This window comes from Peromyscus maniculatus, chromosome 1 (genome assembly GCF_049852395.1).
Source record: "Peromyscus maniculatus bairdii isolate BWxNUB_F1_BW_parent chromosome 1, HU_Pman_BW_mat_3.1, whole genome shotgun sequence".
Lineage (NCBI taxonomy): Eukaryota > Metazoa > Chordata > Mammalia > Rodentia > Cricetidae > Peromyscus > Peromyscus maniculatus.
The window spans coordinates 133391099-133417683 of record NC_134852.1 but is presented as its reverse complement, the minus strand read 5'-3'; the positions used below and the strand labels follow the sequence as shown (position 1 = coordinate 133417683).

The window sequence follows — 26585 nt, the reverse complement described above, 5'->3', positions numbered from 1 at the left end:
ACTGTCACAGGAGGGGTTCCAGTAGGCCAAAATTACCAGAACACTGAGCTTGAGCCCTAAAGCATGGACACATGACTTGTCTTGTGGAATAAGTGTGTGGAACCACAGAACCTTGGACTACTCTGTGGTTTGAAGATACAGTGGAAGACTCCAGTAAGCATCCACTCCCTCATCTTGGAATACCAGCGGGTCTTGTCCGCTGAGTCAGTGCTGGGTAGCAGCATGAAGTGAACAGATGGATGGGAAACCTCCATCTGGTCACCAGGCCGGGACTCTAGTCCTACTCTTGTGGGACGGTGGGTGACACATTGAGAACATTACCTAGAGCCTGAGACTTGCGGACAAACAGATGACCTTTGACCCCAGCAACCTGCTCACCTGGAAAGAGGACTCTGCTGACCATACCAGGGAACACCATTAGGAAAAGAGGAAGCACTTTCAGGTACGCTGCCATCAGGGAACCTCCTTTGGCATGAGACAGGTTCTTGGCAGCCAGGCTCCGCTGAACAATCACCTGGAGCAGAGTGAAGGGGGTTGGAAGCTGAGGACGGTTTGCAGTAGCCCTGGTGGAACTGAGGCCTGGGTCTGCCTGCTTTGCTTATACAAAAGCGTCTCTCCTCACCTTTATCCCAGGTCCAACTGGGGTGGCCATCACTGTCCCCTCCCTATTATATACAGACCCTGTCAGTTACAGTTCACTCCAGAATTAATCCACTTCTTTGGCTATCAGAGTTAGGTAAAAGCATGAACTGAAGACAATCCTGTTTAATCTCTCAGTAGAACAACTTACTTAAAAAAAAAAAAAAGGCAACGGAGGGGATGGAGAGATGGCTTAGCGGTTAAGAGTGCTGGCTTCTTTTTAGAGGAACCATGGTTGGTTCCTAGCACTCACTTGCTGGCTCACAACCATCTGTAACTCTGGTCCCTGGCGATCTGATACCCTCTTCTCATGTCTACAGGTACCCAGGTACACACACGGTACACAGACATACATCCCAGCAAACATTCACTGACATAAATAAAAGTGCAGAAATGTTTAGAAGGGCAAAGGAAAGAGGTGACCTGCCAGGAGAGCCTCCGGTGGGGTTGCTAACTGTGGAGGTGACATGGACTGGCAGTCTGCACCCTGACATCACATAGTAAGGCTCTCTGAGAATGAAGTGACCTCAGAAAACAGAGAGGCAGAGAAAGAGAAAGGGCTTCCAATGGTGCGGGATGAGTCCTTCCATTTAGCTCTGGCTACAGAATGCACTTTAGACGTGGAGATAGCCAGCCTGGGTTCAAATCCTGTCTCCTCACTGCCTGGCTGAGTGAACCTGAGCACGGGGTATCACCTCTAGCCTTAGTATTCTCATTGACCAAATGGGGCTAATACCAGGCTTGTTTTGAAATTAAGTAAAGCAGGCTGGGCGGTGAGTGAGTTCCAGGAAAGGCACAAAGCTACAGAGAAACTCTGTTTCGAAAAACCAAAGAAAGAAAGGAAGGAAGGAAGGAAGGAAGGAAGGAAGGAAGGAAGGAAGGAAGGAAGGAAGGGAAGGAAGGAAGGAAGGAAGGAAGGAAGGAAGGAAGGAAGGAAGGAAGGAAGGAAGGAAGGAAGGAAGAGAAAGTAAAGCAGAAGCATTTGGAATACTTAGGATAGCATCTAACACATAGTAATTTCACATAGATAATAATGGCCATAATTTGTCTCTAGCTTTCTAGGCATGGAAGGGCTTTTTTTTAAATGTCCTTTTGTGTTAAAATTATTATTTTCCTTACTAAATTTAGTCTTCACTCAATCAACACCCTTAATAAGAAGGATGTCTGATGGAGGAATGTCTTTTTGTATGCTGTGAAAATATGTTGCTCTGATTGGTTGATAAATAAAGCTGTTTGGCCAATGGTGAGGCAGAATAAGGGATAGGTGGGACATTCTAACTAGAGAGGAGGAAGGAGAAAGGAAGAACAGAGGAGACGCTGCCACCTGCAGCCATGAGAAGCAAGATGTAAAGATAACGGTAAGCCATGAGCCACGTGGCAAAGTGTAGATTTATAGAAATGGGTTAATTTAAGATGTAAGATCTAGCTAGCGAGAAGCCTGAGCCAGTAGGCCATACACTTCGCAATTCATATAAGCCTCTGTGTGTTCATTTGGGTCTGAGCAGCTGCGGGACCATGAGGCCGTAGGAGCTGGGCGGGCACAGGAAAACTTTCAGCTACAGATGTCCAGAGATGGGGTTTATTCACCTCTGTACCACTCCCCTGAGTTCTGTGAGATTTCACAGTACACTGTGCACAAATTCCAGGCAAAGGAGATGCCGCTTTGAGGCCTGTTTCTCTGAAGAGCCTGAACCTCATCAGACAACTTCCAGAGGCTTCACAGTTAAATACAGAAAGATACAACTGCAGAAATAGTGACAGATACTGAGCCCGGGGACAAGTGTTGGGACTCAAGGGTTTCATCCATTCCGAATTCACAAAAGCCCTGGTCATGACTGGAACATTAGCAGTCTGTGACTTTTCTGAGATTCTAAAAATGACAGAAATTGTAGCAATTGAGTGGTTCTTTTGTTTTTGTTTGTGGGGGGTGGGGGGAGGGGGTCAGAGAGCAACTTTGTTCAGGTCCCTCCTCAGCCACTTTTTCTTGCAACCCTATTTTAAATTGCATTTCCCTCACTCTCGGACTTCTTCTGCCTCACTCTCCTTTTTAAAAGGTGACACCCTGTAATGTCTCACAAGAAATGCTTATTTATCATCTCTCTGTCTCCCCCAGGAAGTAGCAGGGTAGCTCCATATGGGCTCCAGATTCCTCAAGAGCCCAGAGACATGTCTGGGGTGTCTGCTGAACAAATGACGTGCGCTGCAAATCTTGAAATGAAATGTATCATCTCCTTCATATGATTGAGTTTATGACTGGCTCTTCCCAGGCGAGCAGGGTATGTCAAGTTCCCCCTTTTGCAAAAATCAGCAGCTCCAGATACACCAGTAGCATTTGCAAGAGTAAGAAGCAAAACATCAGGCTGAGTAGAGGAGAGGATGGAAGGAATGGAGGGGATGGGGACAGAGGAACACACACAGCAGTCACACCACTGACATTAGCCAGCCCGGCAAAGAAGCATCGGGGAGTCAGTCAGCTCTCATACCTGATCTGTGCACCAGTACCAGAGAGATGGGACGGACATTCCAAACAGGATCCCAGGCCAGGGGAGGTCAGAGGTCACTGGGTCTCGGAAGATGTGGAAGGCATCTTCTCGGGGCAGCCCACAGCTGCTGTTCTCACTCCGGTTACTAGCCAGGGCTGAGAAGTACTGATCCTTCAGGCCTTCCATCCCACCAACAGCTGCAAAACCTAGGATGCAGAGGAAGTCTAGGGTTGCCAGGAGTTCGTGGAGCCTGCAGCAAGGTAGAGGCAGATGATGGCCTAGTTGGGGCAGAGCTACTGAGGAACAGTGTCCCCTTAAGGGTTCTTAACCTCTGTCCTTTTTCTCTTGTGCCTTTGATAGCTACCATAGATGGTGTCTCAGAATAACTTCTCTCTGAAATTTATTTATTTACAAGCAGAGACTTGGGTGTGTGGCTGTATTCATGTGCACAAGCCACAGTGTGTGTCAAGGTTAGATCGGAGGGCAACTTGTGGGAGTCAATGCTCCCTCCACTGTGAATTCCAGAGATGGAGCTCAGGTCATCAGGCTTGGCAGCAAGTGTCTTTATGAATCATCTCACTGACTCTGACTACCAACTCTAAATGCATAATATAAAGCACAGATGATTGTGTATATGTGTATGTATGTATGTATATGTGTATGTGTGGTGTGTGTGTGTGTGTGTGTATGTATGTAGAAAGCAATTATCAAACTACAAAATGTAACACAATAATTTATTGGCTCCATTAAATAATTGGTCTAATGACAAATAATAAAACAGTAGATCTTAGACTGGTTTAGTTATGAAACTATACACATTCACGTGCGCACACACACACACACACACACACACACACACACACACACGTGTGCACGAGCACGCACACACATACATATTCAGATCACAGTTGCCTGGGGAGATGGCTCAGAGGATGATGTGCTTGCTTCACAAACATGAGGACAAAAACAAAGGTAGAAAGGGATTGAGGAAGACATCTAACATCAACTTCTGACCTCCACATGCATGCTCATGAGCAAACATACCCATAGACATGTACACACACACACACACACACACACACACACACACACACACACACACACAAGCAAGCATGCATGCAGGCAAAACACCCACACACATAAAAGAGATTAAAATTTTTGAGAAGCAAGTGAACTTGAACAGATAGATCACAGCAGCTAGAACAGTTGGGTATAGAATTGGAACAGAAGTGGCATCAAGCTTCCTAACGTTAACACGAATCACTTTGTGATTATTGAAGTACAGACTATGGGCCAGAGGGAAGGCTGGGACCTGGGATTCTGTCTGATTGTTGAAGTGAGGGCTCTGATTCAGCAGATCTGGCTGGCAGCTGGAATTCCTTATGAGCTCCAGGGTGACACTGAGGTTGCTGGCCATGGACAACAAACATTCTGAGTAGCAACAGTGTAGGCACTATCAGGGTACCAAATGAAGTTCCACTTTGATAAGGAATAATGGTTTTGAATTTTAGTTTTAATCTACTCAACTCCTTTCCTGGTCACTTTTCCAGGTCTTTAAACAGCCAATCATATCAGTATCTGTAAATAGCTTTACTCATTGATTTCAATAGATATCTTATATTTTATATGTCATGAAGTAATGAGAACATTCTTTTTCCTAGGATGGCTTCTAGTGTCAAGTGGTCTGGCTTCTTCTTTAGAAATAAGACTATCAAGGTTTCCTATTTTCTCTTGAGTCAAATTTAATGCCACACTCCGTATATGAGCAAGGCATGGTGTCTGTCTCTTGCCCTGGCTGTTTCTGATCATATGCCTGCTTCCTGACTGTAATGATGAAAACTTGTGTTCCACAAGGCTTTCCCCACAATAACAAACTGAAATCCCTGAAACTGTAAGCCAGATCTGCGAAACAAATCTTTCCTGTTTCTAAGTTGTTCATGTCAGGCATGCCACGGGAAAACTAACATAGACATTAAAGAAAGAAGAAGAAGAGGAGGAGGAGGAGGAGGAGGAGGAGGAGGAGGAGGAGGAGGAGGAGGAGGAGGAGAAGAAGAAGAAGAAGAAGAAGAAGAAGAAGAAGAAGAAGAAGAAGAAGAAGAAGAAGAAGAAGAAGAAACTTCTGGAAAGGCAGACCCCATCACAGCACAGGTAATGCCCAAAACATCTGAAGCTGAAGGGCAACCAGGGCAATCACTGAAAACTCTAAACTCCAGCTTGGCCCCTGACCAGATTGGCCTCTCCATTAGCAACTTGGCTAAAGAGCTATGCTTGTATCCGAACATAAGTTCAATTTACCCCAATCTCTACTCTCTTACATATTATGTCCAACATGGGAGACAATTATGAGTTACCCAAGAAAGAAAGAAAAATGACCTACCGTTATGAAACAAAGTGATAAAGGCAAACTGATAGGTGACCCAGATGTTGTAACTGTCAGACAGGAAATGAAAAATAACCGATTAATAGGTTATAGGCTGTAGTGGGAACGTGGGCGATATTCATGACTGGATGGACGATCTCAGCAAAGAGATACACGAGGCAGGACTGAATGGGACTGGGGGCGCAGTTCAGTGGTAGAGTGCATGCTTAGTGAGCGTGAGGAGGTGGGTTTGCTCCTCAATAACTGAAAAGTGAATGAGAAGGAAGAAAAGGGGGGAGAGAGGAAAAGGTGAAAGGATATAATGGAGATGGTAACAGAAATGACAAATCTCTCACCAGTCAGCCCATCAACAGACAACACAGCCAAAGAAGGCATCAGCAAGCTGGAAAACAGGTGAATAGAAATAACTCATTCCAAAATACAAAAGAAAAGAGGCCATGAGATGGTGTCATACAGGGGATTTGGTGACACTGGAGTTCCAAGAGTAAAAGACACTAGCCAGGTGTGGTGATGATGCACGCTACTAATCCTAGCACTTGAGAGACAGAGGCAGGAGGATCTCTGTGAGATGGAAGCCAGCCTGGTCTACATAGCAAGCCCATGACAGCCCCAACTACACAGAGAGACCTTGTCTCAAACAAAACAAAACAAAAACAAAAAATGCAAGAAACAAACAACAACAAACAAAAAACAACAAAATGAAAGACTAAAAACACATTGATGGGAGGTGGAAATGAAGAAGAAGAGAGGAAGCAAGAAGAGAGGTGAGAAATTATTATTCTCAAAATGGCCATTAAATCACAATTCCCAAAATCCCAGGACTCTCAGTCAGGATAAACACAAGCCCCATTTTTATCTATCATACTAGAAATGCTGGGAATGAAAGGGAAAGGAACCGGGCACAGTGGCTCATGCCTATAGTCCCTGTACTGGTGTGTGTGTGGGGGGAGGGGGACTAAAAGGAGGAGGGTCAGACATTCAGAGATAGCCTCAGCTACGCTGTGAGAAAAGGCAAAAGGTGTTAAACATTAAAAAATAAAAAAGATGAAGCAGAAACATTTCTGTCAAGGCAACCAAAATAGGGGGCTGGACTCACAGCACACAGAAATGAAAGTGAGAGCCGCAGGCCTCCCCACTGTGGTACGGGAGACAGCAGAGGCTCCCCAGTGTACTGGGAAATCAAACCACAGCCGAGGTTATTATATACAGTTAAGGCATTTTTCAAAAGTAGTCAATAAACAGGGATGTTTTCAGAGAGACGAAAATTTACTACAAGAGGGAGAAAAGAATAGAAATGAAGATTTTTTTTCTCACAAGAATGCAGAACAGCCTGGCTAAAAGCTAGCAAGTGGTTTTTGTTGTTTGAATCATGACACAAATGTATTACTCCATGGTTATTTCTTTGAAATCTCATTTAAAAGTCGAAAGTGACATCTGTCCAAAGCACAGACATGTGCCCTGTGCAATGCTAAAAGCAAAACGTGCCTTTAGTATCCCCTCCCAGGTGTCTCCACAAATGTCAGCAGTTTCACTTCCAGCAGCAAGATGACTAAGGTTTGAAGTCTGAAGCCACTTACCTAGCTAGATTTGAGGCCTAGCTTTGTGTTTAATTTATTATGTCTATTTATGCTGCCCAGGCTGACCTGGTTCTCAAGTACCTGGACTGCACGTGTGCATCACCACACCCGGCTGCACCTGTGCATCACCACACCCGACTGCACCTGTGCATCACCACACCCGACTGCACCTGTGCATCACCACACCCGACTGCACCTGTGCATCACCACACCCGACTGCACCTGTGCATCACACACACCTGACTGCACCTGTGCATCACCACACCTGACTGCACCTGTGCATCACCACACCTGACTGCACCTGTGCATCACCGCACCTGGCTGCCATCTTACTCTACTAGCCATGATGTTTAGCAGTTATCACCTTGAGTTTTGCAATAAAAGAGTAACAGGTTAGGGAGAAGGCTCAGTAGCTAAGGCACTTGCCATGCAAGTATGAGGACCAGAACTTGGATGGATGAACTAATTGGGTTTCACAACCCACCTGTAACGTCAGCATGTAATAGGCAGAGACTGAATCTCCATAGCAGGCTGACTAGCCATACTAGAATTGATGAGTTCATGTAAAGAGATGTAGACACAAGATACTCAATGTCAACCTTAGACTTCTACATGCAAGTACATACACCCCCACATATATGCCCACACACAAGCAAATATGCATATATAAGTGCATGCAACACACACACACACATACACACACACAGAATAACAAAAATCTTTGATGTCACTGTCCCGAGCTTTACATGGACATGTATCTAAATGTCATATGCTTTAGCATGTCATGTAAGACGGTGGTGACACTGGGTGCAGAGTATATGAAAACACTGTTCTGCTGTTAAAGTCTTCTGTGTCTAAATAATCTCAAAAGGTCAAAAACATCACTGACTGTTAAAGTTATCCCTCCCTCTGCTTCATATATAAATGATTTATGCCAACATTTATCCATACCAGTATCAGAAAATATCAGTTTTCACTTTGAAAATTAGTAAATCCATTGGTTAACCAATGCAAAGTGGTCATCCCTGAAATCATATACACACAAGCAATGAAAACAGACTTAGCAGGTTGTGTGTGTGTGTGTGTGTGTGTGTGTGTGTGTGTGTGTGTGTGTAACAATAATAAAGAAAAAGGTGCCGGGCAGTGATGGTGTACGCCTTTAATCCCGCACTAGGGAGGCAGAGCCAGGCAGATCTCTGTGAGTTCAAGGCCAGCTTGATCTACAGAGCAAGATCCAGGGCAGGCACCAAAACTACACAGAGAAACCCTGTCTTGAAAAACCAAAAAAGAAAAAAGCAAAAGGACCATAAATTTGAAGGGAGTCATATAGGAGGGGTTTGAGAGAGGAAAGGGAAGGGGGAGGTGATATAATTATATTTTAAATTAAATTTTTAAAAAAGGAAATTAGCAAATTCCAGGGCTGGAGGTATGGCTATAACCCCAGAGCATGGCGAAGGGGGAGATAAGCGACTCCCGAGGGTACCAGCCAATCAGTGAGCTCCAGATTCAGTGAGAGACTTTGTCTCCAAACATTAAGGTGGAGAGTAGCTAAAGAAATCTGACGCCACACATGCAAATGATCTCCCTCCCGCTCCCTCCCCTCCCCCCACTGGAACAGGAGGGACCAGGTGGTAAGTAACTAAGCATGCGTCCTGATCCCTGAGTCTGCTTATCAAAATGACGAAAGGCGCAGAAAGTCTCCACTTACTGTAGCCCATCAGGATGAATGCCCCTACGAGCATGATCCCAGTCTGCAGCGCATCTGTGTAGATAACAGCAGCCAGACCACCTGGAGGGGGGAGCACAGGGTAGGGTCAGGTCACGTGGGAGGACTGCTCTGAGTTGGAGGGAGCCTAGAAGGTGGAGATCCCATAGAGTTCTGAGAATTGAGGAGTCGCCCAGATGGCTACCTCAGCGGCTCCCTGTGCGCTCTGAACGCGTAACAGCGCTGCTTTGCTGCCCCTTCATGGGGAGCTGAAGTTGATTTCTCTACTTCTGTGGTATAGGCCTGGTCCTGTGACTCACTGTGAGCTAAAGAATAGGGTGGACATGCTTGTATGTAGCTCCAGGCCTTTCCTCAGGGAGCTCTGGGACTTTGTTGCCCTAAGAACAGCATGCTTTAAGAAGCCTCAGAAACTGTGGCACCATGTGCCTGGAATCCTAGAATGTGGAAAGTGGAGACGGGAGAGGCGGGAGTACTGTGCTTGCTCATGGCCAGGCTAGGAAACATAAGACCACGTCTTCAAACAAGTCTAAGGTGGTTAGCTGGAAGGAACTCCGGCACTTGCCAAGTAGAGCACTTGCCAAGCCTTAGGTTCAATCCCCAGCCCGACTTAACTCAATGGAAGGGAATCTGCTCCCCACAGCCCAAGCTAACCACCTACCACACCAGGGAGGCCATCTGTTTCAACAAGCCGTTCCACTGAACTATAGTTCCACAAAGCCAGGTGAGACCATCAAATCAGTCATCCAGGCAACCCACAGGCTATGGGGATTAACCGGCCATTGTTTAAGCCCCTCGCTGTGTGGATGCTTTGTTACATGGCATGTGGGTTGCTTGTTACACAGCAGTTCCTCACTGATACAGGAAGTGGTACTTGGACTACAGACCTAACTCTGAATGTTTTCCTTTTCTATTAAAAAAAAAAATTTAGATTAACATGCCAAATATTAGGTTTGACTATGGAATATTTAAATAGAATTAGTTCTTAATTCTCCTCTCCCCCCCCACATCACCCTGGTCCCCCCTGTTAGCCATGGCTTCATTTCTGCTTTCGTGTCCCATGTCCTGCTGCCTTCTTCCTTACTTCAGCTTTTCCTACATGAATACCTTCAACATTTGTGATGATTATTTTCAAGAACGATACTTATTTTAAAATATTGAATTTTGTTTATTTGTGTGTGCATGTACATGTGTGGAGGTCAGAAGACAGCTTGAGGGACTGACTGAGTATCTTCTTCCACCAGGTGGGGTCCAGGGCTCACTCGGACAGATTTGGTGGCAAGCACCTTTCGCCCAGAGGCATCTGTCTGGTCCAACACCCTTATTTTTAAGGTTGGAAGAAGAACGTGAATTCTAGGTATCCAGAACACCACCCAGGCTTCTTTAACACCATCATGGCTACCTAAGAGGATCCTCATTGAATTTGCCCTCCCCAAACATCTTTGTGGTGTTTGCAAGTCCATCAACATGGACAGAGTACAGGTCCCAGCCTCTCCCGAGTGTCTCCCTCCGTGCAGGAAAGGAACATTGACCTGATACAAACGTGTTTACATGAGGGCAATTGCTATGCAATTAAGAAAAACATGGAGCCAGGTGTGGAGTAGCTGGGTGGTGGTGGCGCACGCCTGTAATCCCAGCATTCAGGAGGCAGAGGTAGGTGGATCTCTGTGAGTTCCAGGACAGCGTGGTCTACAAAGTGAGTTCCAGCACAGCCAGGGCTACACAGAGAAACCTTGTCTCAGAAAAAGAAAAAAGAGAAAGAAAGGAAGGAAAAAAGGAAGGGAGGAAGGACCGAAAGAAGAGAAAGAAAAACATGTAGAAGGATATGGTATCCTTAACGTCCCCTTCCTGGTCAGCAATAATGGAGCCCTCTTTCAAGTGACAGGGGACCTGCTTACAATCCCACCCTAGTTCTCTGATGTTCCTTCAATGAGCCAGAAGTCATAAAAGCCCACAATTTGGTACCACTGAGCCCATCTTACGTCTATACCAAGACTTACTGAATACTGCCCACTTACCAGGCACTGTGGCACAGTTAAAGATTTCATTTAATTGGTCACTGAATATCTGGAGAGCATGCTACCACACTCTGTGTGCCCACCAAGTGGCGTGTTCCTGCCCTCATAGAACCTCCAGCCTCACAGAGACTCGAAACAAGGAACTGGCCATGGCAATTAACTCCCTCTTCTGCTCCTGCTCTGAGCACATGCCTTCCAGGAGGCTTTCTGTATTAGGGACCTCTGTGTAGTTGGATTGTGTCCCCTCCCTGATTTAGAGTCTCCAGTGGTGTTCCGTGTCACTTGGAGCAAAATCCAGGATCCTTTCATTGCCTCCAGAGCTCTGCTCCCTTGCCTGCCTCCTAGCTGGTTCGTCATCAGAGTGATTGCAGTTAGGTTCTGAGGAAACCCTTGAGTAGCGCCCCCTAGAGTTCAGTGGATACAAGGCACATTGTCATTGCCACTGACCCCCTTGCTAGTCCATGGCTGGGGGAAGTGTGCTTTCATTCCATAGGCCTTAGAATTGTCTTTCCCTCTGCTTGGAATTCTCCACACTTCTCATGTCAACTTAAATTTAGTTGAAAGATTGCCTTTGTCTATGTTTTTAAAAAAGCCTTCCCTTCATTGGTCCCCAGCTTCTCGGTTCACCCTTGATAGCATTCATCAAGTATAATAATATACTCTGACATTACCAATTGATTTCCTTGTCCATTTGTTTCCTCATAGCCACTAGAGTATGTGTGTGTGTGTGTGTGTGTGTGTGCGCGCGTGTATGTGCACATGTACACACAACAGTTTTGGGTTTTGTAATTAGTTTGGTTCTGGTGGTTTTCTTTTTGTTGGGAAAGAGTGTTAAGAAATAGGGTTTCTCTGTATAGTCCAAGCTGGCTTTGAACTCAACATTCTCCTGCCTCAGGCCCCCAAGTTCTGGGATTATAGGCATGAGCCAACACACGCAGCTTTACAGTAGAGACTGTCTTTCTGGTTCCTTCCCATACCATTTTCTATGTTGCCCAGCACATAGTAGGTGATACACATGCGTGAATATGTGTATATGCATGTACATTTATGGAATGAATTATACCAAGGGGTGGCAGAGAAGTGCAAAGCTAAACAGGTGACTATTTTTTAAAAAACCAACTACTTGAAAGCCTACTATGTGCTAGGCATTTTCTTGAACACAAATCTAAGAGAAAAAAAAATAAAGCTGCCTGAACTTAGGCATCAAAATCAGCAGTTCATTGCCCAGCTTTGTATCATACATGTGGACTCACATGCTTATCACTTAGTAGGTTCTCAACTAGTCCTTCTGGAATACAAGAATAGGGAAACATTGTGTAGCTGTGGGATGTTTTGCTTGTTTGTTGAAACAGGGCCTCACTACATAGCCCAAGCTGGCCCCAAATGCAGAATCCTCCTACCTCAGCCTCCTGAGTGTTGGGATGATGGGCACGAACCACCTCGTCTGGTTTCTGTGTGGTACATTTAAGTAATCCCTTTTCTTATTAAGTAACCCCCTTTCCTTTGGATAAGGCTTTAAAAAACGTCATTGTTCAGGGCAGTGGGGTGAGATTTAGTGAGTAGATGGCCTTAGCAAACTAAAACACCAGGAGGTGTGCTGGAATAAAGTGGGTTGGCCCATTGCCCTGCCCACCAACTCTCTGAGCATCACCCACGTCCCATGATACCTGCAATGGTGTACAGAGCTGTGATGGCCAGCAGCCCCACTATGGCTAGGTACAGATCCAGGTTCAGGGACTGCTGAATGAAGATGGCACCTGCATACATGTCTACCTGTAGGATGAGAAGTCAATGGGTGAATGGATGGGAGGATGGACTAGAGAAGAGATGGGGGAGAGACTAAACAGGCAGATGGGGGAGGGAGTGAATAGGTAGACTCATGAAGTCGTGGATGGATGAATGGATGGATGGATGGATGGATGGATGGATGGATGGATGAGGGAGTGGGTGGATGATGGGCCTAGGAATGGATGAGTGGATAGAGGAGGGAGTGAACAGATGATGGGCCAAGGAATGGATGAGTAGATGGGGGAGGAAGTGGGTGGATGATGGCATTCACAACAGCTCCCCAGGGGCAGGCTCTCTCCCAGACTCTACAAATACAGAAGAGCTACACACATTAATTTCCTCAGCCAGTTTAATCCTAAACTGGGGGACTCAAAATGAAGCCCCCGTGGGTAGCTACGTTTGAGACCCCTGCCCTGCGCTCTGGCAACAACCTCATGCCTTCCCACTTCTGCTGTGGGTCTTCCTACCCGTTCTCCTCCACACTGCAGCCTCCATGCTTCCCCCAGGGTGATATCATCCTTCTCCCCATCAAAGCTCTTGTGCGGCTTTCACCTCATCCACCGTAGGGCTGGGGGAGAGCTTACACCAGACCCTTCAACATTGGCAAGCTGTTAACCTCATGCTCTTTATTTACTCCGTGTTTCTAGGGCTCGGGGTTTCAGAAACAGTCCATCTCCCAGCATATTACGTTTTTATGCATCTTCCAGCTTCGGCTGGTGGTGGTCCAGCCATCTGGAATGGCAGTGTCCTTATTTCCAACTGGTGGATTCCTTCAAAGATGACACTCACCCCCTATCAGGTTATAAGTAAGCATCTTAGAAGGAGTGCCTTGAGTCTGCAGCAAGGACAGTCAGCTGCTGCTGTTTGCACCAAATGGAATTTCTTCTGCTGCTGCCCCATGTGGGACTAGATCATTGCCACCCCCAGAGCCATGCCTGGTGAGCAACCCATGCTTGGAGGTAACAGTGCATCTGCTCTTTGCCACCTTCCTGCCGATCAGCCCATCCAAAGGTCAGGGTGAGGCAGGCCCTGGCTGCCCTCACTACATCTGATTACTATCTAACCACTCCCTTGTGTTTGGAGGTAGGTCACAGTCCTACCCAAGAGCAGGGGAGTGGGGGTGGTTCTTGGATGTCTATTCAGTGACCCCATCATTATGCTGAGATGTCACCAAACTAGCTTTGGCAGGCATCGGGAGGGATCCCTTGCCTCTGCCTGTCCTTTCTACATGCTTCTTCTGCCCATCTTAACCTCCTTCCCTCTGCTTCCCTCTCATATCAAACCTGCCCCAGGGAGGAGGAGAGAGGAGGAAACTCCTCACAGTGCTCTAGGAGGGAGGCCAGGCCATGCGTCTGCCTTACTGAGATCTTGGTGAAGATGTAGATGAATAGATAGAGCACAGCCAGGGTGATGGAGATCCTGCTGCCCCCGAAGCGCCTCCTTAGGTATTCTGGCATCGTGGTTACCTGGAGGTTGAAACAGTTTTATCAGACCCGACTGACTGTGGGCATTCGCCTCCTCCTCCTGGCCACCAACCCTGCCCACCTCCTCCATCCCTACAAAGTCAGATGAGCAGAGCATCATCTCGGGCTTCTCCACAAGAGACTTTTAAGGAGGAAGAGGACTTGGGGAGGGGGTGGACTGTGTTCTATACAGGGCTGTGCACCTAACTGTTGTTTCAGGTTTATTTATTTATGTGTGTGTGTGTGTGTGTGTGTGTGTGTGTGTGTGTGTGTGTGTGTGTGATCAGTCATACCACAGCACAAGTGTGGAAGTCAGAGGACAGCTTGCAGGAGTTGACTCTCCTTCCACCTTGTAGGCCTGGGGCTCAAACTCAGGTTGTCAGGCTTGGCAGCAAGCACCTTTCCCGGCTAAGCCACTGCAACCCCCACCCCCCAACGACTGTGTTTGTAAACACGAGGAGGACGGAGTGTTCCCCGTCCTAGGTCCTAGTTTGCTGTATGCTGGATTTCTTTAACTAGTGTTTTCTATTTAAGCGAACTTGCCTTTTTACTTAAATAACTTTATCCAACAAAGCGATACTTTTTTTTTTTTTTTTTTTTTTAAAGCAGTTCTGGGAATGGATTCTGGGCCTCCTGCATGTTAGGTAAGTGTTCTTCCCCTGAGCTAATGCTAACGCTTGAAAATGAATTACTACTGTAAGTAGAAATCAGTCCCAAATTTAAGGGAACCCAGAAAAAAGAATATAGGAACAACAGAGCAGTGAAGTATATCGTCTGATTTCTTTTAGCAACTTCCTGTTGCTGAGAGCCTCTCATGGGGCCAGAGGGAAGCCGCCCGTGAGCAGATGGGCAACACTAACGACAGAGCAGGGTATTAGGAGGAGGGGACAGCAGCAGCACACAACTGTAAGGGGACACATTGGGGCCATCCAGGGTGGGGAGTTGGGGGGATAAATGTATTCATACATGAAACTGTCAAAGAACAACTTTTGATTTTAGAAGAGAGGAGCAAGAGGAACATTGCTGAAGTGCTGAGGGCATCCAAGCTGCACACGAGACTTTGCCCTTTGTCTCCTGATAAGATGAAATATGCACAGTGATTACCTGTCAGGGAAGAGCAAAATAAAACTCACTTCAAAAATTAAGGGGAAAAATCACCAAGCAAGGTGGCATATGCTGGTAATCCCATCCTTCAGGAGGCTGAGGCTGGAAGACTGAGAGTTTAAGGTTGTACAGTAAGAACCTGTTGCCGAAAAAAAACAATGAATGTTCTCTCTCAACCACTCTGGGACCTCTGGCCAGCCGATGTTCTCCCACAAGGCCCCCAGTGTCAGGTGGGCAAGGATGGGGTGATGATACTCATGGGTACATGTCTACACTTGGGGTGGGGGGCACTGTGTTGTGGTTTGAGCTCACAGCATCTTCCAAAACCTCACATGTGGAAGGCTTGGTCCTAGTTGATGGATCCAGTCAGAGAAGTGATTGGATCCCGGGGGTTTTGACCTAGCAATGGGTTCATAACTTGATGACATTATCATAAGGTGGTGGGAGCTAGGAAGAAGGCCTGGTTGGAGGGCTAGGTCACTGAAGACCTGCCTTGAGGGATGGATCTTGTCACCAGCCCCTTCCTGTCTCTCTGCTTCCTGGGTGCCATGGAGTGAGCTGCCTTCTCTACCACCGTTCCCCTCCATGATGTTTCTGCCCTGCCCTGGGCCTAAAAGCAAGGGAGCCTGCGGACAAGAGATTGAAACCTCTGGGAATTGAAAATAAACCCTCCCCTTCTCTCAAGTATGATGTTGAAGTGATGATGTTGAAAAAATGATTAACAAGGGCTGAGTGGCCAGACCTGCTTCAAGAATAACAAGTCCTTGCAGTGATCCCAGCATTTAGGAGACTGAGGCAGGAGGATTATCAGTTTGAAGCCAGCCTGGTAAAAACCTGCCCTTAAAAAAGTTAAACTAGTAAGTTAATAGTAGAATCTGACTGGATGTTCTAGTGAATTGGGTAAGATGAATTGGATGTTGATGCATGTTTGAATTTTTCATATTAAAATATCGGCAAACAATAAACATAGCAATAGCTACTTTCAACAGGGTCAATAAAGCTGCTTTATCCATCTCTTCTCCTCAAAAGGCAAGGATGTCCTGCATGGGTCCTCTGATTTGCTGAACGGCAAGCTCAGTGGGAGTCTGCAGAAGTGTTTTATACTGAGTTCTGACACTGTCAGGAGGGTACGAGGAGGGTTGAAGCCAGCCTTGTACCCTGTGGGGCTCGGGACCTAATCAGAGAGTACAATGGGCAGGCCAGTCCATTGAGATAAACGTGCCAAAAAGATACTCTGGGCGAGCACTATCTAATCTGTGAATGACAAGACAACTGCCATCTGGGCGGGCTTCCTGAGCTAGACTCTTCTCATTGGCTGCTGGCTTTGGACTATCAGTGGACCCTGGGGTCAATCCAGGATAGCTGCTACAGGAAGTTTCTAGTTATTAAAAGACAGGAGAAGAGGAGGAAGAAGGGAGCAAAGGAGGCCTTGATTCGTTAGCACACTACACAAAAAGCTTTCCAGTCTCAAAGGTAGCCCTTATTCTAATGTCCAAGCCATTCAGGAAACAGCCCACTGAGTCAGAAAGTCAAGACCACAATACTCCGCTGACTACAGACTCAAACCACAGCTGGCTTCAGTGAGGAAGGCCCAAGGGACCACATCCCTCTTGATGGTGATGGCTGGATGGGCAGAAGAAGTAAATATAGCAGCCTGATATGGTGGCACATACCCATAATCCTGGTAGGAAGATCACAAATTCAAGATCAGCGTGGGCCACATATTGAGACTGTTCCAGAAGCTGACTAAAACAAGATGAATTGAACAAAAGACGGACACTCTTAGAGATTACTACTCTAGCTTCCAGGGCTCTGCATTACACACACACACACACACACACACACACACACACACACACACACACACACACACACACAGTCTCCATTGATGGTAGAAGCTTTGGAGGGGGTCCCAGAGACTGTCCTCTCTCCAGATCAGATCCAGTCTGCCCCTCATCCACACCCATGGGAACCCCCTCACTACTCCTGTGAAATCAAGGACACCTGCATGAAGCTGAATGCATGGCTCTTCACTGGATGAGCGCACAGAGGAAATGTCACAAGAGCACTTTGGTTGCTTGGTGGGCACCTGAGAACTACGACTCAATCTCCATGTGCATAAGCAAAGCTAGGCTCTAAGGATGAGAAGTATTTGAGCTGTGATCTAACGTGGTAAATATACAGTAACATCTAAGGGGGGGTCTCGGTCTGTAAAATACAGTAGCATCGAAGGTCTGGGGAGGTACTCAGTCTATCTTGCTGTGCTACTATGAGGACCAGAGTTCGATCCTCAGAACCAGTGTACAAACTGGATGTGGCAGCACACTTAGCAATCCCAGTACCGAGGAGGCAGAAACAGGAGATCCTGGCCAGTCAGCCTAGTGGAACTGGTGAGCCACAGATCCCAGTGAAAGTTCCTCTCTTAAAAAATAAGGTGGTGTTGGCTCCTGAGAAACAAGGCCTCAGGCTGAACTCTGGCCTGCATGTGCATAAGCATGCATATACCCCCACATACATGTGCACACACATATATGCACATACAAATAATCAATACATAATCAATTCTCAATGGATAACAGCAAATGGGGAAGTTCTAGAAGATATTATAGAAAAATATCTTAATGACCTTGGAGTAGGTAAAGATTTTTGTTGTTATTATATGAGAGAAGGTTTATATACTCTACAGCCCAAGCTAGCCTGGAACTCATGTAACCTAGGCTTGCCTCAAACTCATGGCAATCCTCCTGCCTTAGCCTCCTGAATGCTATAATATAACAGGCATGAACCATCACACCTAACGAGGAAAAGACATTTTTAGACAAGACATTGAAACGAAAGGTGATAAATGGGACTATGGTAAGATGGAATTCTGTCTATGGAGAAGCTCCAGGAATGAAATGAATAGCTAGGTGTAACAGTGATAGAATATCTCCCTGGCCTGTATAAGGCCAGGCTCCATCCCTGGTATCACACACACACACACACACACACACACACACACACACACACACACACACACACACGAAGGGGGTGCAAAAAAGACCAGCCTCTGAATAGAAAAGATGTTTGTAACTCTTAAGCACCAACAGCTTATTTCTAGAACTGACTTTGTAAACTGCAGAATTTATAAATCAATAAAACAAGTGATACAGCTTAATAGCATAAAAAGGGGCGAATGTCCTAGATGACTACAGCGGCTTCCTTCACTCAAGGTGATGGACTTATGAAGGCTCGCGGTGTAATCTGGATCCATGTGCTCACGGTTTTGATGTTGTCCCTGTCCTTTCCGACTTGCGGCGGCACCGTGGTGGGAGCCCGTGGCCCAGCAAAAGTGCCCTCTTCACTTCCAGGAAGCTGACGAGAAGGAAAGGCCGAGAACGTGGTCCTGCAGTCCTCTCCAAGGGCTCTACATTTTAAAGCCTCCTGTAATGGCACCTCACTGGAGATCTGGGTAACACTTTTTACCTCCAGGGGACATTCTAGATCTATACTGTAGCTACCAGCTGTTCCCTCAGAGATGACATTCAAATGGCCAGAAAGCCACGTGAATTGGCAATAAAAAGTTCAGAGACGGGGCTGGAGAGATGGCTGTGTGATTAAGAACCATTGCTGCTCTCAGGCAAGTCACATCGAGTGACTCATGACCACCTGTCCCTCCAACTGACTCCTTCTGGCCTCCATGGGCGTGGGCACTGTATACACACACACACACACACACACACACACACACACACGCACACACACACACACACACACACACACACACACACACATACCCCACACACAGAATTTTTGATATCAGGCAATACCAAGTGTTGGCAAGGATGTTAAGCACTGGACAACTTGGGCTCCCAAATACTTCGAGGCATGGGGAGTGAAACTGCTCTGCGAGAAAGATTGGTGGCATCATGTGAATTTAAGTCCATTTAAGGCACCACAGTCTTTACTTCATCTTGTTATAGAACAGTGTGAGCGTTGCCCAGCTCTGTTCACGTTGTCCCTTTTCTTGGCCTTATGTACCATGAAAGGATGGCCCCTCTTGGTTTGAAGGTACTGTGGCTATTGATGATTTCTCTACTATGAACAGCTATAGCAGCCCGAGTTACCTCAGATCTTTGTGGCTTTTCTCAACCTCACCCCACTCCCCATAGCCAACCCCTCAGCAGGTATAAGTTTTCTGTTTGCCAGAGAAAATGGGATCCATCAGCTGAGAACACCTGTCAATCTCCTTCAGCCCCGAAGAACAACCTGCATCTCACACCCCTTCTTCTCCCCCAAATCTGATCAGCTAAATCTATTGCTTAGTAGTAGCTTGCAGCCCAAATCCAACCACCCAAGTTCAAGCCCCAGAACCCATGGAAAGAAAGAGAACCAGTTCCTGAAAGTTATCCTCTGACCTCCACAACCTCTCTGGCACACATGCACCCACACTTACACCTACACACACACACACACACACACACACACACACACACACACACACGCACACAAGTTGGTATCTTGTCTGTGCAACACTCTGTTGACATTCCATCTTAGTCAGAAATAGCTCACTTATAGGTTTGAGTGTAAAAGGGAAGGGACCACTGTGTCACATACATGCACACGGATATATATGTGTGCGTGCATTTTAGCTAAAAGCAACACGTTATGGCTTATGCATGTAAGGGATTACATGGTTTATCTTTGTGTTCTATCATTGAAAAGATGTTTCTGAGGCCAGCCTCTGAGTACCCCGTGTGTGCAGTGGATATTGGGTACCATTCAGATCTGTGTGGGATGGGGTTCCTTTCTTCTTTCTCACCTGTGTACCATCTGTCCCCAGTGCCGGGTGACTTAGCGGCTGTCTGATGACTATCCACATGTGGGAGAGGATGTGGGCTAGCCTTCCCAAGGGTGTTCATACGCCATATTGCCCGCCCCTCTTCACACTCACCTGGCCAGCAATGTAGATGGGAAGGAAGATCCAGGCTAGCATCAGCACAGAAAACAAGCCCTGCCCAAAAAAACACAATCAGAGATGCTTTGCCCACATGATGGAGCCAGTCCCCTGTGCCTTGAGTTGGTCTAGCCTGTGCTCTACCCTTGCTAAGTGGTTCACTTTCCCTGGCCTTTATATCTCCATGTTTAAAATGATGAGAGATTAACATCATTAACAGCAGAGTGCCTGAGGTCTCAGCTTCTTAAAGGTTGAGATGGGGTCATTTGAGCCAAGGAGTCTGAGACCAGTCTGAGAAACATAGTGAGACCCTCAAAACAAAATGAAACAGAAACTCCATAATGAGAGGGGGGGTGGGATTAAGTAGGAGAAAGGAAAGAGAATGAAGACTTGGAGACATCTAATTCTGTCTCCTAAATACCACACTGTCCTCTTTGGTCCATTCTGCAGTGGTGGGGCTATACCAACAGGGAGCTGAGGGTTCTGGGAGAGTTACCACAGGTCTCAAGAGCCATCTTCTTCTTTTATGGGTTAGACATAAGAGGACCTCACTAGATTGCTTCAGGAGAATCAATCAGCCCAATGGTACTGAATGAACAATTAATTAATCCATACCAGGCTCTCCTCCGCACCCTTCACAAGTAGGAGTTTAATCAATCCTCACACATGGATGTTACATGGCAGGGACCATGATTACCCCTAATGTACACAGGAGATCCAGAAAAGTCAAGTAACTTGACCAAGGTCACACGGCTTGCAAGCATGAATGCTGAGGCCATCTGGTTCTAGCCTATAGGTTCTAGCCTGGGGTATATGTGCCATAGGTGTCTGTGCCTAGCACAGGACAAGCACTCTAAAAGTGTTCATGAACTGGCTGTTCTTCCAGAGGTCCTGGGTTCAAGTCCCAGCACCCACATGGTGGCTCACAACCATCTGTAATGAGATCTGGCTCCCTCTTATGGCCTGCAGGGATACATGCAAACAGAATACTGTATACATAATAAATAACTTTTTAAAAAAAAGTGTTCATGATTATGAATGACACAAACACCCACAGGAGAAGCTGCTCTGAGGTGCTTGCTATGGAGAAGAATGTGTCTCTGTGTCTCTAGGGACATGAAGGCCACACATCACTGAACATTCTATTTCAGTAATGGCCAACGGATGCTTAAAATACACAGCTATATCTTCTGTCACCTGCCACCTGCCATTTTCTACTTATACAAGGAAGCATCCTGAGCCCTCACCCTCTTGATTTTGAGGGTTGTAGCCCTATGGGTCCCCACCAAGCAGATACAGGGAGACCCAAGTAAATTTTGTTGGCTAGGAGCACCTTTGACACCGGTTTGCTTAACTAAAACCACATTTCACTTTTAAAGTGCCAAGCATTCCCACACCTCCCCCGGATTCTATTGCAGAACAAAGGGGAGATGTCTGTATCATGGCAAAACTCACATTAAGCTCATAGGCAGCGACAGAAATGCCCACAGCAGCACCGGACCCTGCTAGGCCAATGAAGTGTCCGCTTCCAACGTTGCTGGCGAACAAGGATGCACCCACCTGTAGGGAAATGAATGGGAAGGGTTCTGGAGCTGGGCCTGAGAAATTGTCCCTATTCCCAGTTTGGACCACTCTTCAAAGGGACCCAGACAAGCAGGGAAATAGAGAATGTGGAACCATTCTATCCTATGTGCTATATTTGTGCAGTATACAGCTTGAACAACTGTCTGTAGCATCAGTGGTGGACAAGGTTACAGGTAAATACTTCACGATGCAAACTAGCTCTGATGTCCAACTCAACTGCTGCAAGCCACAGGAAAATGTGATGGAATTCAGCTACTATCACAAAAGCTACTACTTGGAAAGGTCAAGGACTTTTCAGAAGGTCAGGCCATGGCTTAAGAAGTCTTGGTGATATTTTAGCTTTTGTATATATATTAGCCGATTCCTGCAATGATTTCTTTGTATGCTGTGTATGCTTCCAAGAACTCCTAACAGTGTATTTTACCTGAAATAACTATAAAGCATCCAAGGCCAAAAGATCTGCATTAAGGTAAACTAAGCTCAGACCCTCCTTTCTTATACAGCCTTAGTGGTATTTATACTAACGCTAAAGACTCCTAACATTTACCTAACCACCTCTAAGAATGTAGGTTGAGCACATAAATTCCCTTTTTCTGATATATTAACTGATTTTTGCTCTTAGTTGACCTCTCCTTTACCACTCCCCTTTTGGGTTATAAAAGAAAGCCTGATGGTCACTGCCTGAGGAAAACTCTTGTCTGCCTTTATGACCCTGTAAGAATTCAAGCCTGGTGACCTTGCTTTAGCTAGAGTACTGTAGTGGGTAGCTATTGCATGGGTATATAACTGTAAACCTCAGAGACTGAGAGAAGAGTTTAACTGGAGAACTAGAAGAATGAGATGGAAGATGAGGAAGAGCCAGATGGGGAAGAACGAGATGAGAAAGACCAAGATGGGGCAGAACTAAGATGAGAGAATTAAGATAGAACTTAGAGGGGACAACAGATAAATGTAGAGAGAAATCAGGGAAGAAAGGAGCTAGGCACGAGAACAGAGCTGAAGCTGTGTAGATAGAATTTTATCCCAGAGGAATAAAGCAGATGGACCAAGAGCTCCATGTACTTAGATTATTTTCCCGAAAATAATTCGCACCGTTCGTAGCTTCTCTTCTGGGTCCCTGGGAAGAAGATTATTAAGGCTGGACCATAATAATTTTTGAGACTCAACAAAGTGTGCGTGTGTGTGTGTGTGTGTGTGTGTGTGTGTGTGTGTGTGTGTGTGTGTTTGACAGACAATGTCTGTAGATCCACTTTAAAAGGAATAGCTAATTGGACTGTTGTATTTGTTATCTGTACTTAGTCCCAGGAATGGGCTCATATTTTCATTCAGACTTTAGCAGCTTAGCACGTACTCTCCAGGGCAGGTGCAGAGCATGACAGCGAGGCTTGAGCCCAGGCAGCACAGCAGTCTACCCTAGCCATGGTGACTGGTACAGTGATGAACCTGAGATGCCGTCAGAGATAAAACATTTTCCACGGATACTGCCAGGGAGGCCGATGCTCTTCCCATGCCAGCCTGGAACTGGAGAAGGTGAACAGTCTGGAATGCTGTTTTCCATCTTGTTGCCATGAAGTTGAAAGTGTGTGGCTATTGAGATCTTACAGGAGAGAAGCCTAGGCACATAAGTGACAGGGAAGTTGACAGATGACGGATGGACTGACGGATGGATAGATGCATGACGGATGGAGTGTGGATAGACAAAGATAGATGAGAGATCAACAGATGGTGGAGGGGTATTTTGAGAAACTAGGTCTTAGTAATATTGATAAGCTGGGCCTCTGCAACCATCCTGTAGGTGAGCTGACAGATTCTTTTGGTGTGAATCAATTTGAATTGGAGCAAGGCTTTCTTTAGTTCTCACTCCACCTTGAAGACAACATGGAGCAAACAGTGTCAGAGCTCGAAGAGCCTTTGAGAAATGACGTAATAACGTATTTGTTGGCAGTGCTGGAGTGGGAACCAAAGCCCTGTGCTCACTAGGCACACATCTACCACAGAATTCCACCCCAGCCTGAGAAGTGATGGACTGAACCAGAGACTGACTACCTACCGGCCACCACACCATGTCACCTCCAGCCAGGAAGTAGCCTTTCACTGTGTCTCGCTTGGTCCTCACTGTGGACTGTAAGAAAGAAAAGGGCTGATGAGGAGAACGCCAGCGCTCAGGCATCTGAAGAGGGCAGAGGCTGTGAACCGGGAGGCCTCGTTTTTGTCTGACTGAAACTTTGATGTGAACGTCTTTAAAGCAGACCTCCTCTCTGGCCAGTCCCTGTCAGTCCCCAGTTCACAGGTTTGGGATAACCTACATGGTCCTCTAGACATCTGAGCTGCAGCTCTGTGGCTTGCTAATGGCCACTCATAATGGATTCATTGTTTTCAATGTTCTAGAAACTGTTCCTATGAGATATTTCACAAGCACCAGCTCAGATACATTTAAAACAATTACACTTTAAATTAATTAATTAACAACTGTAATTTAAAATTACAGGTTTTTAAAAATAATTTTTTTATTTTTATTTTATGTGCATTTCTATTTTGCCTGCCTGTACATCTGTGTGAGGGTGTCAGATTTTGGAGTTATAGACAGTTGTGAGCTGCCATGTGAGTGCTGGGAATTGAACCCGGGTCCTCTGGAAGAGCAGTCAGTGCTCTTAACCACTGAGCCATCTCTCCAGCCCCTAAAATTACAGTTTTTAATTACATTTTTCTAATTTTAAATTTTGAGATGAGTTCACAATGTAGCATTGGTTGGCCTGGAACTTACTATGTAGACCAGGCTGGCATAACTCAGAGGTCTGTCTGCCAAGATTCAAGGCATGTACCATACATAGCCAACAATGGCAGCTTCTTTTAATCCCCACCCATCCCTGTGAGGTTGCTGTTTGGGGGCTGGTATCACAGTTGAAGAGAATGAGGTTCAAGACCCCATCTATCCATGCTGCTGAAACAAAGTGCCCAGAGATAGGGATCTGTAAACATCAAAATGTCTCTCTCACAGTTCTGGAGAGCTGGGGGTCGAAAGTCAAGGTGCCAGCAGGTGGAGAGGGCTTGTCCCTCTAGAGAGAGCCTCCTCTGTGTCCTCCCTCATGTGACGGGAGGAAGAGACACAGAAAAGACTGACTAGTATCCTGTCTCTTTTCTAAGGCTGCCACCCTCCAGACAACCCCTTCCTGAAGGCTCTGCTTCTTACTGCCACTACACAGAGATTAAATTCCAACAGGAGGGGCTCATGTAGCCTAGGCTTGGCCTCAAACTCCCATGTAGCTGAAGGTGACCTTGAACTCCTGATCCTCCTGCCTGCATCTCCAAGTGTCAGCATTATAGCTGTGCATCACTGTGCCCAGTTTATGCTGCACTGGGGATAGAACCTATGGTCTCACGCATGCTAGGTAAACACTCTACCAACTGAGCTAGCCTATAAGTAGCTATTTTTTATTTAAAAATTTTAATTACAGTTATTAATGTGTTAATTTGTGTTTGTGTATGTCTGTGTATGCATGTGTACACTAATGTTTGCTCTGGCTGGGCATGGTATCACACACCTGTGACTCCAGCATTCAAGAGGCTGAGGCAGGAGGATCACAAACTTGAAGCTAGACTGGGCTACATAGTAAGACTTTCTCTCCAAAGTACATGTAATTTGCTCTGATTTGCTTTTAAACCTAGAAGAATATGTTAATGAATAGTATATATATATATATATATATATATATATATATATATATATATATATATGAGCATAGGCTTTAAAATAAAGGAAATGTGGATTCTAGCTTCAAGTTCCATAATTTAGTAACAGATTAAAGAATCTAATTCTTTGGGCCTAGATTTTCTTTGTCTGTAAAATGGGTACAAGATCTTCCTTGAGGGACTGGAGAGATGGCTAAATGGTTAAGAGTGAATACGGCTCTTGCAGTTCCCAGCACCCATATCAAGTGGCCCACAACCATGTGTAACACCAGCTCAGGAGACCCCACACCCTCTTCTGACTTCTGTGGGTACACACGCACATGCTCACATATCTACACACACATACACACAACACACAGTAAGAAAAATACTGCTTTTTAAAAAGAGATCTTCCTTGCAAATTACATAAATATAACAAAAGTAATACATGCATTGACTTGTTGTCCAACACGGTCAACACACAGTAGCATTTAAGAAAAAAAAAATCCAGGGTCTCCCCTATTCTAGCCAAGTGCTCTACCACTGACTTGTACTCCAGGCTGTCCACATAGTTTGGGGGGATTTTTTTTTGTTTGTTTTTTGTTTTTTGAGACAGGGTTTCACTGTGTATCCCTGTCTGGTCTGGGACTTGCGATGTAGGCCTATCTGGCCTTGAATTCACGGAGTTCACTTGCCTCCACATATTTTAAGTCCTAATTGCTGTAGTTCATTTCTTCCTCTCTTGGTATCTTGTTTTCCCAAAGGATAGGGTTTAGTCTGGGGTTTTGACCAGAGATTCTCTCCTCGCCCCATCTCTCACCTTGTCTCCTGGCTTACCCATAATCCAACAGCCAGGACAAAGAGGAAGTACAGAACCAAGACAGCAATGTCCCAGGGCTCCAGGCTCTTCTGGGAGAAAGCCTCCGGGGCATCAGACTGTGGAGGTTGAGGGCTGAGGGTGCCGCTCTCCATGGTGCTGAATGAACTTCCCAGTCCTGGGGAGAGCAGAGCAATGTTAGAGTCCAGATCCCAGAACCTCTTTCCTCACTCCATCTAGGCTTCCCCCCATGGAGCAGCAGCAGCAACAACAAAGACCTACCTGGATGAAGGTGTGGTGGAGACAGCTTCAGGAAGTCAAGTCCAGCCCTCTGACCATGACCCTCTTACCACCCTTCCATTCGCTCGTTCGCCCACCCAGAAAATACATAGAAGGCGCTCAGA

General features: G+C 46.1%; 1 protein-coding gene across 2 annotated transcripts in view; it reads right to left on the bottom strand.

Annotated features, from left to right (window-relative positions):
- The window catches only part of Slc5a11 (solute carrier family 5 member 11), a 55105-nt gene that overhangs the window by 13604 nt on the left and 14916 nt on the right, over positions 1 to 26585 (bottom strand). For both annotated transcript variants that reach the window (XM_042283150.2, XM_006980358.4), the window contains 9 exons: positions 26202 to 26359; positions 23746 to 23817; positions 21567 to 21671; positions 20109 to 20168; positions 13970 to 14074; positions 12488 to 12593; positions 8788 to 8868; positions 3123 to 3328; positions 379 to 514 (listed from right to left, as the gene is read on the bottom strand). In XM_042283150.2, the coding sequence (XP_042139084.1) occupies positions 379 to 514; positions 3123 to 3328; positions 8788 to 8868; positions 12488 to 12593; positions 13970 to 14074; positions 20109 to 20168; positions 21567 to 21671; positions 23746 to 23817; positions 26202 to 26336 (1006 nt within the window). In that variant the 5' untranslated portion in view covers positions 26337 to 26359. The remainder of the gene's footprint in view (positions 1 to 378; positions 515 to 3122; positions 3329 to 8787; positions 8869 to 12487; positions 12594 to 13969; positions 14075 to 20108; positions 20169 to 21566; positions 21672 to 23745; positions 23818 to 26201; positions 26360 to 26585) is intronic.